General features: G+C 49.1%; 1 protein-coding gene across 2 annotated transcripts in view; it reads left to right on the plus strand.

Annotated features, from left to right (window-relative positions):
• The first annotated feature begins 2545 nt into the window (after nucleotides 1-2545).
• Nucleotides 2546-15242, plus strand: part of ZZEF1 (zinc finger ZZ-type and EF-hand domain containing 1) — a 375890-nt gene continuing 363193 nt past the window's right edge. For both annotated transcript variants that reach the window (XM_073615049.1, XM_073615050.1), the window contains exon 1: nucleotides 2546-3133. In XM_073615049.1, coding sequence (XP_073471150.1) covers nucleotides 2753-3133 — 381 coding nt within the window. In that variant the 5' untranslated portion in view covers nucleotides 2546-2752. The remainder of the gene's footprint in view (nucleotides 3134-15242) is intronic.

Genomic DNA, 15242 nt, shown 5'->3' on the forward strand with positions numbered 1-15242 from the left:
TTGTCACAGTGGGTTGTGCTTGGGTGGTGAGAAAGGAGTGGTTGTTAGACGGAGGGCAGTGCTGTCCCTCCCCTCCTTTGTTTCAAGTTCCAACATATCATCAGCTCTGTGATACACATACATAATACAATCGCCATCTTTCTTAACTTCCTTTATCCAATTTTCTTTATCACACAGGATTTTTCTCCCTGTCTCTTCAGCAACATAACTTTCGCCACTTCTTTCAACTTTGTTAACTATTTCAACATCTTCTTTGCAATATCACTTTCTTTTCTCCCGTACAACCAAGGGGTTAATATTTTTCTCAGCGTTCTTATCAGCAAATTCCTTCGGTGGGGGCTCATAAGACTAATGTACGGTTAATCTCAGAACAAGAACAAACACATCAGGGGTAGTGAGGAGCAACGGCCCGCGACCCAACAGATCCCCCGGGCAGCCCTCCTTCTCTGACTTTCACCAGTCCCCACCCCCTCTCATGTATAGCAAACAATAAACCACAAATACAATCACGACAGGACATTACACCTGCCACTCTTCGAACTGCAAAATTTTAGCAGGCTAAAATAACCACAAGGGCAGACCACCCTGCTAAAATAAACCCGTTTATAGACGCTTGCTACAAGGGAAACAATCTCATCTCAGAGGCCGAAAGCTCATCTGGAGATGAGACTACCCATTCACACATGTAGCACTTCAGGCTGCAAAGCCAGCAGCTGAAATACCCCTCAAAGGTTCGTCGAACCCAGAGTAACCCGTCTATAACGTTTGCCACACGGGAAACAATCTCATGCCAGAGGCCGAAAGCTCATCTGGAGATGAGACTACCCATTCACACATGTAGCACCCTTAGACTGCTGAGTTTCGTAGCCCAAAGAATGGCAGACAGTGAACAAAAAATACAGTCAGCAGAAACCCATTGGCAGGTTCGTTAAAACAACCTCAGGCGAGGAATTACCTGCCTCTAAGACAGTCTCAGCATACCGACAGAATCCAGCCGTCAACCGAAAGATAAGAGAGTCGTACAGTGGTAAGAATATAAATCAAACTCACCGGTACTGTTAGGGCTGCGCAAACCCCGTCTCATCAATCAGTTAACGCCCGAATGCTTATCGCGGTACGGCTTCGACTGTAGCCTGAGGTCCCGGGTTTCGGCACCATCTGTTATGGAAATGATTAAGAGCTCCAATCGAGCCCAAGGTTATCTGCTGCTGTCTCTAATTTGAAAAGTGTTGATATGCATGCATATAAAAGTAAACACTCTGAGACACGCTCAGCGCTATTACTTGTTTCACTTCTAATTTATTCAAGGCGGTGTTAATGTTTTATACAAACAAATACGTCATTGCTATGTTAGTCTAATAGGTACATCTCATTGGTTAAGAAGATAAAGAAGATGGAGAATTTTCATAACGAGGTCTGGCTGGTCCTTGGTTTTATCTTCAGTTCCGCGTTCTTCTGATGTGTGGGATGTAGGGGGTACCCGCCATCTTGAGAAAATATAGGAACAGAGCAAACCTGTATACTTATATAATGAGTAAGGAGAAAAATATGTATGCACATAAGAAAATAGACATTACTATTATTATTATCTACATCACATTCCTTCACACCATGTGTTTTTGGAAGTGTTCCCGACTGCACCGGAGCCCAGGCCCAAGGTCACCCCCCAGACTGGGGAGCTCCCTCAAAGGCCCCGACACACTCTCCCACTCCAGCTCTTCCACCCAACAACTCCTCCCCAGCTGGGCTGACCCTGGGTATTTAGGGAGGCCTGCCCCCTGCCAATCCAGGTTGGGGATTGGTCAGGGCTCTCCTCTGGAAAGAAGAGGGAGGTCTCAGTGATGCTGCCTATGGGTCACCAGCTGCTACCCTGAGCCACTCCCAGCCAAGCCTGCCTAAATTTACCTGTCCTCCAAAAAATTCTAACTCTAGCACCTACCTACCTAGAGGGTGCTACATAGCTACACCTGCAAAAGGGGCCAGCCTGAAGTCATCTCGCAGGACTTCATTTTCTGACTAAAGCTTCACTTTAAGCTGCAAGTTTAGGCTCCATCGCTACGATTCTGCCCGCAATCTCAAAACACACTATAATCGCAAAAGGCAGGTTAATGTGCCATTATTTTCAATGGCGCCTAAAACACGGCCATGTGGCAAATTGCATCACGTGAAGCTTGTTGCCTAAAAGGAGCTCCTGCCTCTTTTTGGACAAGCTTCACTGTGATTTGCTGCATTTGAATCGTAACAATACTGCGCCGTGTTATAGGTACCATTGAAAATAAAGGTGCTTGAGCCTGTCTTTTGCGATTGTAGTGCGTTTTGAAATCGTGGGCAGCGATTGTGCTGCCGTCTCAAAACGCCCAGGCCTTAGTGATTGGGTTTAATATACTGAATGTGCGTATATTGCTGACTGTACACTAATGTTTGTTAGCCTGGTTATAAATGAGGACATTGCTTCACAAAGGATTCATATAGTGTAAAGCAGTATAGGGAAGTAAGTTTAGAAGAAATGACCCCCCTCCTCCTCCTCACAGGAAGTCCCTGGGACACGTTTGCCGCCATAGTGAGGCAGCAGGCCCGGTGTGAGGAGTCCTGGTTGGGTGCAGTCAGTGTGTCAGGCTGTGGTGACAGGTGCCTGTCTGAGCTGCCATTACAGGGCGGGCTGTGGGGCGGGTCTTGTCCGGGAAGGTGGAGGCGGCCCGGGCCTCGTAGGCCCTCCGGATACAACAGAGCACTGCTGGTCACCGCCATCATTATGGGGAACGCGATTAGCGGTGGCAGCGGGGATGAAGACGACCCGGGAATGGAGCAAGAAGAGAGCAGCACAGCAGCCGCGGACACGGCGGGAGGAGCGGGCGGCCAGCACAGTGCAGTCCAGCTGGGGAGCCCCGGTGGCCCGTCATCCCCGCTGTTACTGCCGCCCTCCCCCGGGGTATTGCTGGAGCAGGCCCGGCTGAGGGAGGCGGCGGCCCGGCTTAGGGATGTAGGGGCTCCGGAGTCCGTGGTTTCCCGGCACCAGAGCGCCCTGCTCCGCTGGCTGGAGGAGAGGCTGAGCCGGGGAGAGGAGGCGCTGAGCCGGGAGCAGTTTATAGAGATGATGGAGAGCCGGGCCAATGGCCGGGAGGAGTGCGAGGAGGTAAGACCCTGCCTGCATACACTGCACAAAGCTTGGGCGTATAGGGCACGCAACCTTAAGGGGGGGGGGCGTACGGGGAAGGCAGCCTGAATGCCGGGGGGCGTACGGGGCACGCAGCCTGAATGCCGGGGGGCGTACGGGGCACGCAGCCTGAATGCCGGGGGGCGTACGGGGCACGCAGCCTGAATGCCGGGGGGCGTACGGGGCACGCAGCCTGAATGCCGGGGGGCGTACGGGGCACGCAGCCTGAATGCCGGGGGGCGTACGGGGCACGCAGCCTGAATGCCGGGGGGCGTACGGGGCACGCAGCCTGAATGCCGGGGGGCGTACGGGGCACGCAGCCTGAATGCCGGGGGGCGTACAGGGCACGCAGCCTGAATTCGGAGCACGCAGCCAGGGCGTATGCAGCCTGAAGCAGGGGAGTTACAGGGCACGCAGCCTGAAGCTGGGGGGCGTATGCAGCCTGAAGCCAGGGCGCACGCAGCCTGAGGCAGGGGGGTTACGGGTCACGCAGCCTGAAGCCGGGGGGGCGTACGCAGCCTGAAGCCAGGGCGTACGCAGCCTGAAGCAGGGGGGTTACGGGGCATGCAGCCTGCAGCTGGGGCACACGCAGCCAGGGCGTACGCAGCCTGAAGCAGGGGGGTTACGGGGCACGCAGCCTGAAGCCGGGGGAAACACGCAGCCAGGGCGTACGCAGCCTGAGGCAGGGGGGTTACGGGTCACGCAGCCTGAGGCAGGGGGGTTACGGGTCACGCAGCCTGAGGCAGGGGGGTTACGGGTCACGCAGCCTGAGGCAGGGGGGTTACGGGTCACGCAGCCTGAGGCAGGGGGGTTACGGGTCACGCAGCCTGAGGCAGGGGGGTTACGGGTCACGCAGCCTGAGGCAGGGGGGTTACGGGTCACGCAGCCTGAGGCAGGGGGGTTACGGGTCACGCAGCCTGAGGCAGGGGGGTTACGGGTCACGCAGCCTGAGGCAGGGGGGTTACGGGTCACGCAGCCTGAGGCAGGGGGGTTACGGGTCACGCAGCCTGAGGCAGGGGGGTTACGGGTCACGCAGCCTGAGGCAGGGGGGTTACGGGTCACGCAGCCTGAAGCCGGGGGGCGTACGCAGCCTGAAGCCGGGGGGCGTACGCAGCCTGAAGCCGGGGCGTACGCAGCCTGAAGCCGGGGGGTTACGGGGCACGCGGCCTGATGCCGGGGCGCACGCAGCCAGGGTGTACGCAGCCTGAAGCAGGGGGGTTACGGGGCACGCGGCCTGAAGCCGAGGCGCACGCAGCCAGGGTGTACGCAGCCTGAAGCAGGGGGGGTTACGGCGCACGCAGCCTGAAGCCGGAGCGCACACAGCATGGGGGGTTACGGGGCCGATTCCAGGGTGTACGCAGCCTGAAGCAGGGGGGTTACGGGGCACGCTGCCAGGGCGTATGCAGCCTGAAGCAGGGGGGGTTACGGGGCACGCAGCCTGAAGCCGGGGCGCACGCTGCCAGGGTGTACGCAGCCTGAAGCCGGGGGGTTACGGGGCACGCAGCCTGAAGCCGGGGCGCACGCAGCCGGGGTGTACGCAGCCTGAAGCAGGGGGGTTTCGGGGCACGCAGCCTGAAGCCGGAGCGCACGCAGCCAGGGTGTACGCAGCCTGAAGCAGGGGGGTTACAGGGCACGCAGCCTGAAGCCGGAGCGCACGCAGCCAGGGTGTACGCAGCCAGGGTGTACGCAGCCTGAAGCAGGGGGGTTACGGGGCACGCTGCCAGGGTGTACGCAGCCTGAGGCAGGGGGGTTACGGGGCACGCTGCCAGGGCGTATGCAGCCTGAAGCAGGGGGGGTTACGGGGCACGCAGCCTGAAGCCGGGACGCACGCAGCCAGGGTGTACGCAGCCTGAAGCAGGGGGGTTACAGGGCACGCAGCCTGAAGCTTGGGGGCGTACACAGCCTGAAGCCGGGGCGCACGCAGCCGGGGCATACGCAGCTTGAAGGAGGGGGGTTACGGGGCACGCAGCCGGGGGGCGTATGCAGCCGGGGCGCACGCAGGGGGGGGGTTATGGGGCACGCAGCCTGAAGCGGGGGGGGTTACGGGGTACGCAGCCTGAAGCCGAGGGGCTATGCAGCACGCAGGCGGGGCGCACGCAGTTTGGGTGTACGCAGCCCGGGTGTACGCAGCCAGGGCATGCACAGCCTAGGCGCACGCTGCCTGGGCTTATGGTGCACGCAGCCGGGGGGGGCACACACACTGCACACTAACTAAGCTTGGAGGCTGCCATTACTAATCATTCATGGTGATCCCCAGCAGGGCATGTGAAGTCTAGCAACCAGCATTTTCAAATCAGCAATGGCAGCCTCCATACATGAAGGAGCACATACATGTCTTTGGATGTATCCACAGATTTCAGTGTGATACTTCTATCAATTTGCTGAGCTCCAGCTATAATCTGTATTACCACCAATGTAAAGCAGCCCATAGATGAGTCACGTTTTACTTGATCATCTGGCAGGCTAAGAGATTGTCCTATCCACTGATTGGAGGTGGATAGAGGGATGCTTTCTGCTGTTTAACCACTTATCTACTGGGCACTTTCACCACCTTCCTGCCCAGGCCAATTTTCAGCTTTCAGTGCTGTCACAATTTGACAATTGTGCGGTCATGCAACACTGTACCCAAAGATAATTTTTATCATTTTATTCACACAAATAGAGATTTCTGTTGGTATTTAACCACTTAAGCCCCGGACCATTTGGCTGGCCAATGACCAGAGCACACTTTTTGCAACAGTTGTGCGAGGGGGGGAGGGGCTACGTGTGACACGACACTGATCACCGCTCCTGATCACAGGGAGCTATGATCAGTGTCATTAGGCAGAACGGGGAGATGCTTGTTTACATCAGCATTTCCCCGTTCTTCCTCTCCGTGAGACGATCGCGGGTATCCCCATGGACATCGAGTGCACGGGACCCACGATCACACTAATGGAGCTTGCGGCGCCCGAATGCCGCTTCTTAAAGGGCAACGTACAGGTACGTGATTCTGCCTTTACATGCCCTTTCTGCCGCAGTATATATACGTGAAGCGATCGGCAAGCGGTTAATCACCACTGGGTTTTTTATTTTTTGCTGTACAAATGAAAAAAAAGACCAAAAATTTGGAGAAAAAAAAAACATATTCTTACTTTATAAAATTTTGCAAACAGGTAATTTCCCTCCTTCACTGATGTGCACTGATAGGCATCACTGGTGGGCACTGTTTATTTTGTACTGATAATCAGGACACTGATGATCAGTGCTAATGTCCCCTTTCACACTAGCCGGTTACTAACCCTCTCCTCACACTGTGACAGCGCGAGGAAAGGAATGCTGATAACCAGCAAGTGTGTTTACATCGTGATCAGCTGTGATTGGACCCAGATGATCATGTGGTAAAGAGTCACTGTGATTGGCTTTTTACCTCGATCTGTGATCAGCTGTGTCCAGAGGGCACAGCGATCACAGAGCGCACTGCCCCTCATGGTGGGCGCAATTACAGGAAGATGTCATATGACGCCCTCCCAGAACTGGCTGACCGCACTTGCTATAGCGTGGTTGGCGTGTGGTTAACCACTTGCCACCTGCTGTATAGTAAAATGAAGGTGGTGGGTAGGCACTCTCCTTCTGGGATGCCGTCATATGATGGCGCCCCAGAACAGGCGCTCCTGTGCGCGGCGGCCGCAAAGTGTCCAATCATAGCCGGTCATGTGTAAACAAGGAAGTGCCGTTTATCAGCTCTCCTTGCCTCACACTGACAGTGTGTGGGGCGAGGAGAGCCGATTAGCGGAATCTCCTCGCAGGGGAGACTGTACAGGTAAACAGGGCACTGATGATCAGTGCCCTACAGTACAGCCCCATCAGTGACACCAATCCTTCTCCATTAGCGATGCCAGTCAGCGCACATCAGTGAAGGAGAAAAATTACTTATTTACAAAATTTACGGAAACTAAGAACATTTTTTTTTTCTAAATTTTCAGTCTTTTTTTTTTTTTTTTTTTTTTTTTAGCAAAAACTAAAAAACCCAGCAGTGATTAAATACCACCAAAATAAAGCTCTATTTGTGTGAAAAAAAAAACTATTTAATTTGGGTGCAGTGTTGCATGACCACGTAATTGTCATTCAAAATGTGTCAACGCTGAAAGCTGGAAATTGGCCTGGGCAGGAAGGGGGTGAAAGTGCCCAGTAGGCAAGTGGTTAATGTATTCTGACAGCGAGCTGGGACTCTCCCCCCCCTACACTGTCACAATAGACTGATCAGCCCTGCAGATTCTCAGTTGGCCGATCGAATGAAAGCTTTACATCGTTCCTGTTAGAGAGAAGTTGATCATTAGGTTGACTCCAATGGGAACAGCCATACATGGATCAAATTTCGGAAGCTCCCTGCTGAACTGGCCAAATGTTCCATTCATCTATGGCCAACATTAATAAACATATCTCACACCTGAGGTACTGTGTTGGTCAAACACTATAGGGCTAGGTTCACAAAAGTGCCACTTTTCACAGATGAATGAATCTGCAGTGGATTGCTTTTCAGAAGGTGGTAAAGCAGCAGCTCTCAGGTGGTCAGGAGGCAATAGTGCCATCTCCAGACTGCCCATGATTTTTGCTTAAAACCGAGGATGTGGCTCATGATTGCAGCACAGCCCCGATGACTTCAGTTTCAGAATTTGACAGGCAGTGGCAAGCCGAGTTAAAAAGTAAGCTTTTGTTGAGAAAAAACAAAAGAAATCTTCTCTGGTTGATCAATGTACCTTGCAGGGATTTTAAAGTAGAACTCTGAGCAAATTATTATTTATAACCATGCAGTGGGGCTATGCTTACACTGCATGGGTTATTTGCTTTTTGTGGTCTAGGGGTTCAGAAAGCCAAGTTATACTTGCCTAACCTCCGGAATATCTACTCCCTCTTCATGATCAGGCCATTTTTTGCTATATGGCACGCATTACTTTAAAGCGGGGGTCCACCTATCTATCTTTTTTTTTTTTTTTGAGTTCATTCACAAACTTTTCTTCTCAGCATTACATACTCACATATTGTGTGTAATATGTCCGCTTGTGTCCTGTGTCAGATTTCGTCGGAAAGAATAACTTATATTATTCACTGCAGGCGGTTTCCATCTTCATTGTGGGCATTTGAAGCCCACAAGCATTTATTACCTGGATGCGGTGAATGCTGTGCTCCCAGCATTCACCGCTCGTTCCCGCACATGCTCAGTGGCATCCTTGGAAGCCTGAGACTAGCTCCCAGGAGACTGTGCGGAGTCTGGGAGAGGCTAGAAACATGCCTACTCCCACGGGAGGAGAACCAGGAAGTGCAAAGAAGAATAGAAAAATAAAAGGTAATTACTGCGATTTAAATGTTTTTAAACGGCATGTCAGCATCTAGGCAAGGAAGAGAATACATACAGATATTGTTCAAAATTTGGGTGGAACCCCGCTTTAACTGACAATTGCGCGGTCATGCACCACTGTACATAAATAAAATTTATGTACTTTTTTTCCCACAAATGGCTTTTGGTAATAATTGATCACCACTGCATTTTTATTTATTCTGCTATAAACAAGACTGACAATTAAAAAAAAAAAAAAAAAAAAAAAAAAAAATGAATTTCTGCTATAAAACATATCCAATAAAAAAAATGTAAAAAAAAAAAATTTCTTTAACCTCCCTGGCGGTATGATTCTTTTGGATTTTAGGTGCTGAAAGCGGTACAATTATTTTGCATGGAAATTTGGCGTTTTATATTGTAGGTCTGTAAATCTTAACAATAACACACTTAAATCTGTCCAAACTCTAGTAGATATCCCGGGTATGATAAAGTTTGAAACACAAAAACATAAATTATAATATAATAAATAAAAATAAATAATTAAAAAAAAAAAATAGTAATAAAATAAATTTCCCCACAATTCACTATCGCTCAATTCTGCAAGTGTTCTAATTTACTATCGCTGTTTTCTAGCTGGTCTAAAGCCACTTTTGACGTAAAGGGACACTTTTTGGTTGCTATGGACAATCTCCAGTTTCCAGGCAGAAAGAACAGTGTATATCATGTAAAACTGCATGCAGGGCATAGGACAAAGCACTGGGGACAAAAGGGATGTGAAATCATTTCATACAGTACTGTAATCTGTAAGATTACAGTACTGTATGTGTTATGATTTTGACATTTTTTTGAATTTGCCGCCAGGCTCCGCCCCCGTGCGTCGCGCCGCTCGCAGGGAACGGAGCCTGGCACGGAGAGGCTTCCAAGGAGGACGGAGCCCTCGGACACTGCGGGGGACATCGCAGGATCCCGGGGACAAGGTAAGTAAAGCCGCCCCAGGATCCTGCAATGCGATCCCGAGTGTGGCTCGGGGTTACCGCTAATGGTACTGAATTTTAACCCCAAGCCACACTCGGGAATACCGCCAGGGAGGTTAATATAGGCCAATATGTTTTCAGCTACATGTTTTTGGTAAAAAAAAACCCAAATAAGCATATATTGATTGGTTTGTACAAAAGTTATAGTGTCTACAAACTATAATATCTACAAATGGGATATTTCTATTTATTGAATTTTTACTAGTACTGGCTGTAATCAGCGACTTATAGCAGTACTGCGGTGGACATTCTAACACTTTTTGGGAACCAATGACACTGATACAGGGATTAGTGCTAAAAATATGCGTAGTCACTGTTCTAATGACACTGGCTGGGAAGAGGTTAATGTCAGGTGCAATGAAAGGGTTAACTGTGTGCTTAACCAGTGTTTGTGTGTACTGTGTGAGGTTCTTTTTCTAGGGGAAAAGATGGAATGTATTCCCTGCTTTGCAGGTACACAAATCTATCCCTTTTCCCCTGTCAGAACAGCGATCTGCCTTGTTTACATAGAGGCATTGAGGACGACACACAGTTAATCAAGTTATGTCTGCAGTACCACTCTACGTTGACATATATTTTTTCAATTATAATTATCAATCAACTGCTGCAGTTGCAGGGCTCTGAAGAAAGTGGCCCTTGGCTAAGAGTGCTGATTGGGAGCCGGTCATGCTTGTCAGACAGAAACCGGCCGAACTGGCTGTCGTACACCCGGGCCAAATGTCGGAAAGTTTTTATTTAACCAGCTGATGTCGCATTCTGTGCATTAAGATAAAAAGCCTTCTGTGTGCAGCAGTAGCATCCAATCCTCATGGCAGGAGAGTGTGCTCGCGTTCCATATTTCGGAAGGGTCCTGTGCAGCTTTGGCTCTGATTCAGGTGCAAACCTGCATGGCATCAGTGATCTTATCGCTGGTGCAATGCTTTCCAGGCTCTTGCTACAAAATGTAATAAATGCACATTTTTTTACTTACAAAAAAATGTGCATTTATATTTAAAAAAAAAAAAAAAAAAAGTTAACTTATCCTTTAACCGCTTCAGCCCCGGAAGATTTTACCCCCTTCCTGACCTGAGTGTTTTTGCGATTCGGTACTGCGTCGCTTTAACTGACAATTGCGCGGTCGCGCGACGTGGCTCCCAAACAAAATTGACGTCCTTTTTTTTCCCACAGATAGAGCTTTCTTTTGGTGGTATTTGATCGCCTCTGCGATTTTTATTTTTTGCGCTATAAACAAAATAAGAGAGTCAATTTTGAAAAAAAAACGCATTATTTTTTACATTTTGCTATAATAAATATCCCCCAAAAATATATAAAAAAAAAAACTTTTTTTTACCTCAGTTTAGGCCGATCGTATTCTTCTACATATTTTTGGTAAAAAAAAAAATCGCAATAAGCGTTTGGTTTGCGCAAAAGTTATAGCTTTTACTAAATAGTAGGGGTGCTGAAATTAATCGTTGCATCGCGATTCGGGTGTCCCGATGCGGCATCGATGCATAAGGACCGGAAAATCGATGTCTGGTGATGTCATTACTAGCCCTGCCCCTCCCGGGAAAACGCTCCGAGCGTATTTTTAAAATGCCTTTATTTTAATGAATGTTGTATGACAATAGATGCTGTGCCCCCGCTGTATGTGCTTTTTTAAAAAACAATGTTGCTTTATACCGAATTTCGCCGTAGTAGTATGATCATGTGACGCCCGTCCCGCCCCTCTCCGCTCTCCTCTCTCCTCTTTTGTCTCCTGAGTCCTGACGTCAGCGGGGATTTCTCAGTCCCGCCCGCCTCTCTTCTGATACGGTAACTATAGTCAGCGGGTGGGACTGAGAATTCCCCGCTGACGTCAGGACTCAGGAGACACGTGAGAGGAGAGCAGAGAGGGGCGGGACGAGCCGGGAGTCACATGATCGTACTACGACGGCGAAATTCGGTATGTGGTGACATTGTTTTTTAAAAGCACATACAGCGGGGGCACAGCATCTATTGGAATATAACATTAATTAAAAGAAAGTAATTGTGTGGGGTTAGTGATGGCTGCATTTAATGGGCACAGGTGGCTGCGTTTGCCGGGCACAGTAAGGCTGCGTTTGCCGGGCACAGTAAGGCTGCGTTTGACGGGCACAGTAAGGCTGCATTTGACGGGCACAGTGAGGCTGCATTTGATGGGGGAGGTTCAGTATTTTTCAGTTTGTTTGCGCCCCCCAAAAAAATTTTGAGCACCAGCTGCCACTGGTCAGCACAGAGACAGTACAGGGAACTTCACAGGGCTGTTTGTCATCTGTGGATTCTGTCCCTTCTGACCTCCAAGCAGCCGTGTGTGTGTGTGTGTGTGTGAATGTCTGTACCCTGTAGTGCACCGGATTAGTGCACTTTTTAAGGGAGTGAGGTTATTTTTAATTCAAAGCGGAGTTCCAGTCAATTTTTTGTTTATTAGAAGTCAGCAGCTACAAAAAAAGTGCATCTTCTGACTTTTAATAAAAAGACACTCACCTGTCCCACAATCCAGCGACGTGGCCACCCAAACCCTCCATTCTCTCCCCTGCCTGTCCACAGCGCTGGCAATACTACTGTGGGCATCTGGCTGTGACAGCTTGCAGCTTCACATCCGGGTGCGCATGTCTCACTGCGCTTTCCTGCATAGCCGGGCAATCTTTTGGGAACTGTGATGTGTCCCAGAAGATTGCAGGGTGGAAGGGCCGCCTAGGCGGCCCAAGCGGAAGTGGGAGCTCGTCAGTAATTGTGATGCATCGCGGAATCGAATCATTGACCAGATAATCGTAATCGAATCGTGAGACCAGTGAAGATGCGCACCCCTACTAAATAGGGGATAGTTTTATGGCATTTTTATTAATTTTTTTTTTTACTAGTAATGGCGGCGATCAGCGATTTTTATTGTGACTGCGACGTTATGGCGGACATGTCGGACATTTTTGACACATTTTTGGGACCATTGTCATTTATACGGCGATCAGTGCGATTAAAAATGCACTGATTACTCTGTAAATGACACTGGCAGTGAAGGGGTTAACCACTAGGGGGACGGGGAGGGGTTAAGTATGTCCTAGGGGAGTGATTACTACCTGTAGGGGGATGGGCTAGCAGTGTCATTACTCTGATCACAGCTCCCGATGACAGGGAGCTGTGATCAGTGACACTTGTCACTAGGCAGAACGGGGAGATGCTGTTTACATCAGCATCTCCCCGTTCATCCTCTCCGTGAGGCGATCGCGGGTATCCTCGCGGGCCGACTCACAGAGCTCTCGGCCGGTGCGCGCACGCAAAAGCACAGCGGGGAATTCGAATGGACGTACAGGTACGCCCATTTGCCCAGCTGTGCCATTCTGCAGACGTACATCGCCGTGCGCCGGTCGGGAACCGGTTAATACACTGACCTTTTCCTCTTCCAGCTTCTCCTTGCGTTACTCTCTGGACTACTAGAAAGTTCCCACTCAGTGTACTTGGTATCACTTAGAGACAGGAGCCAGCGCTACAGAAGAAGCATCGGCTTATGCGGCTCCTGCTTCCTCCATGGCTGCTATCTCCATGCACTCTGTTGCTCTGAGATGGTGAGTCAGCAACCTGTTGATCGTGTTCTGGGCTTGCTGACCCGTCATCTCTGAGCATTGGCATGCGCTTCCCTGGTTTGAGGTTGCAGGCCACATCAGAGGGCTCTGCAGGCCACAGGTTGAGCACCCCTGGTGTAAAACAACTAAGTGTATAAGTGTGAACAGGATCAATTAGAATAAATGGTATTCTCCGTAGTTTAGCCTAGGGAAATCAGCAAAAAAAAAAAAAAAGCTTAAGTGTGAATGGGGGCTAATATCTTATTAACATTGGGGTTGATTTACTTAAACTGGAGAATGCAGCTGTGCATGGTAGCCAATTGGCTTCTAACTTCAGTCTGTTTAATTAAGCTTTAAAAAAAACAAACAAAAAAAATGGAAGCTGATTGGTTTCTATGCAGAGCTGCATCAGATTTTGCACTCTCTAGATTTAGTAAATCAACCCCATAGTGTATGTTTGGGGTTGCTTTGACAATCTGTTTTCAGGACAGGTCATGAAACTGTTGAATCCATTCAGTGTTCTGCAGTTTCCTCTTTGGTTTATCATTCTTATTGACATATGTTGCTGAGATTTTGCAGTGGCGGGCAGTTCCAGAGAACTGCTGAGTTTTTTTACGTACCTCATCAATACCATACCATTCGTCAGAGTGTATTCCCAAGAACTTGATTTGTATCACATCTTTCCGTGGGATCTTTGTTTTCCTTTGAATGTTGTTCATTTGATATATCTTTGAATCAGAATTCGCAACCGCGTTCTGTAATTATTTTTAGGGTTTTTGGTTTATGTTCCGAATGAGTAAGCCTAGGCACTGTGAGCAAATGAACAGTGTTGCCAAAACATCCCAGCTGACCATTCATTCTTTATCAGAGCTTGCTTGTGAAACCAAGGTCTAAGGCCCCTTTCATATGGAGCAGATCCATCCAAGTGGAATAGGCCTGCTCAGTGGGGGATCTGTCAGCTGATCCCCGCTAAGCAGGCGGATGACAGGTCATGCACACAGCCCGCTCACCTCCATGGGGCTGTCGGTTGGAACAGACTGCATGTCCATTTCCATCCGATCCGCTGGACGGATGGCAAATGTATTCTTAGCAGATTTTATAGGCTCAGATGCCCAGTGGGTGTCAGCGGGCATGTGTCCGCTGACATCCGCCGCCCCATAGAGAACATTGGGTGGTCTGATCGGGTCTGCCTAAAAAATTGACAGGCGGACTTGATTGGTCCGCTGGAGTGAAAGGGGCATACGGCCTCATGCACACTGCTGCTGTTTTTGTTTCCCTTAAACTCCCCTCTGTTGTCCTATGTGTTCATACACACATGGATGTTATAAGCAGTTTAGTAGTAGGGGAGTTTAGGGGATGTTTTCTGAACACCCTAAAATCTTGTTTAGAAAAGACAATTTTGAGCACAAAAAATGCTGAACGCTGTTAAACGCACCTAAACGCTAGGCTTGTTTAGTACTTGGGTGTTTATTTCAATGACCAGAATACATTTACATTTCTGGCCAATGAAATAAACTCACTGTTTTGAAAAAATGCAGCATAGGTGAGTTTATAATGCTGATTTTCTCTTGTCAGAAAAAACAGCGTTTACAAGAAATTGGTGTGCATGAGGCCTAAATATACCTTGCTTTTTTAAAAAAAAATTTTTTTTCCATTTTTATCTTATAGGCATCAGACCAGAGATGGAAATTGGAAGTCATTAAAGGATAAGTTCACCTTTGGGAACAGGTTACATGTTCCAAATGTTGCAGCCCTGTACCAGCTGTCGCTTTTTGAAAACAGCACAGCCATGTGGGTCATTCATACATAGAGCTCTGTGTGTATGAATAAACTACAAGTCCCGACATCCTTTGCAGCTGTCAGCTGTAGTTTTCAATGAACTACCATGTCACTGTGGTAGTTCATCAATTCTCCCTGTCAGAATGTATCTGTTTTCTCGTACGATCTGCTGATCGCTGGTGTAATGCTTTACAGACTCCTGCAACAATAGCTAATAAATGCACATTTTTTTAACACTGCATCTTTTTTTTTTTTTTAAAAAGTGAGACTTATCCTTTAAGGCAGTGGTTCTCAACCTTGCTAGTGCCGTTACCCCTTGATAAAATTTCCCAAGTTGTGGGGACTCCTAACAGTAAAATTATTTTCATAGCGTGGGTTGTCAGCGCCCAAGGCAAGACAAGTGA

Source organism: Aquarana catesbeiana, linkage group LG02 (assembly GCF_042186555.1).
Source record: "Aquarana catesbeiana isolate 2022-GZ linkage group LG02, ASM4218655v1, whole genome shotgun sequence".
NCBI classification, from domain to species: Eukaryota; Metazoa; Chordata; class Amphibia; order Anura; family Ranidae; genus Aquarana; species Aquarana catesbeiana.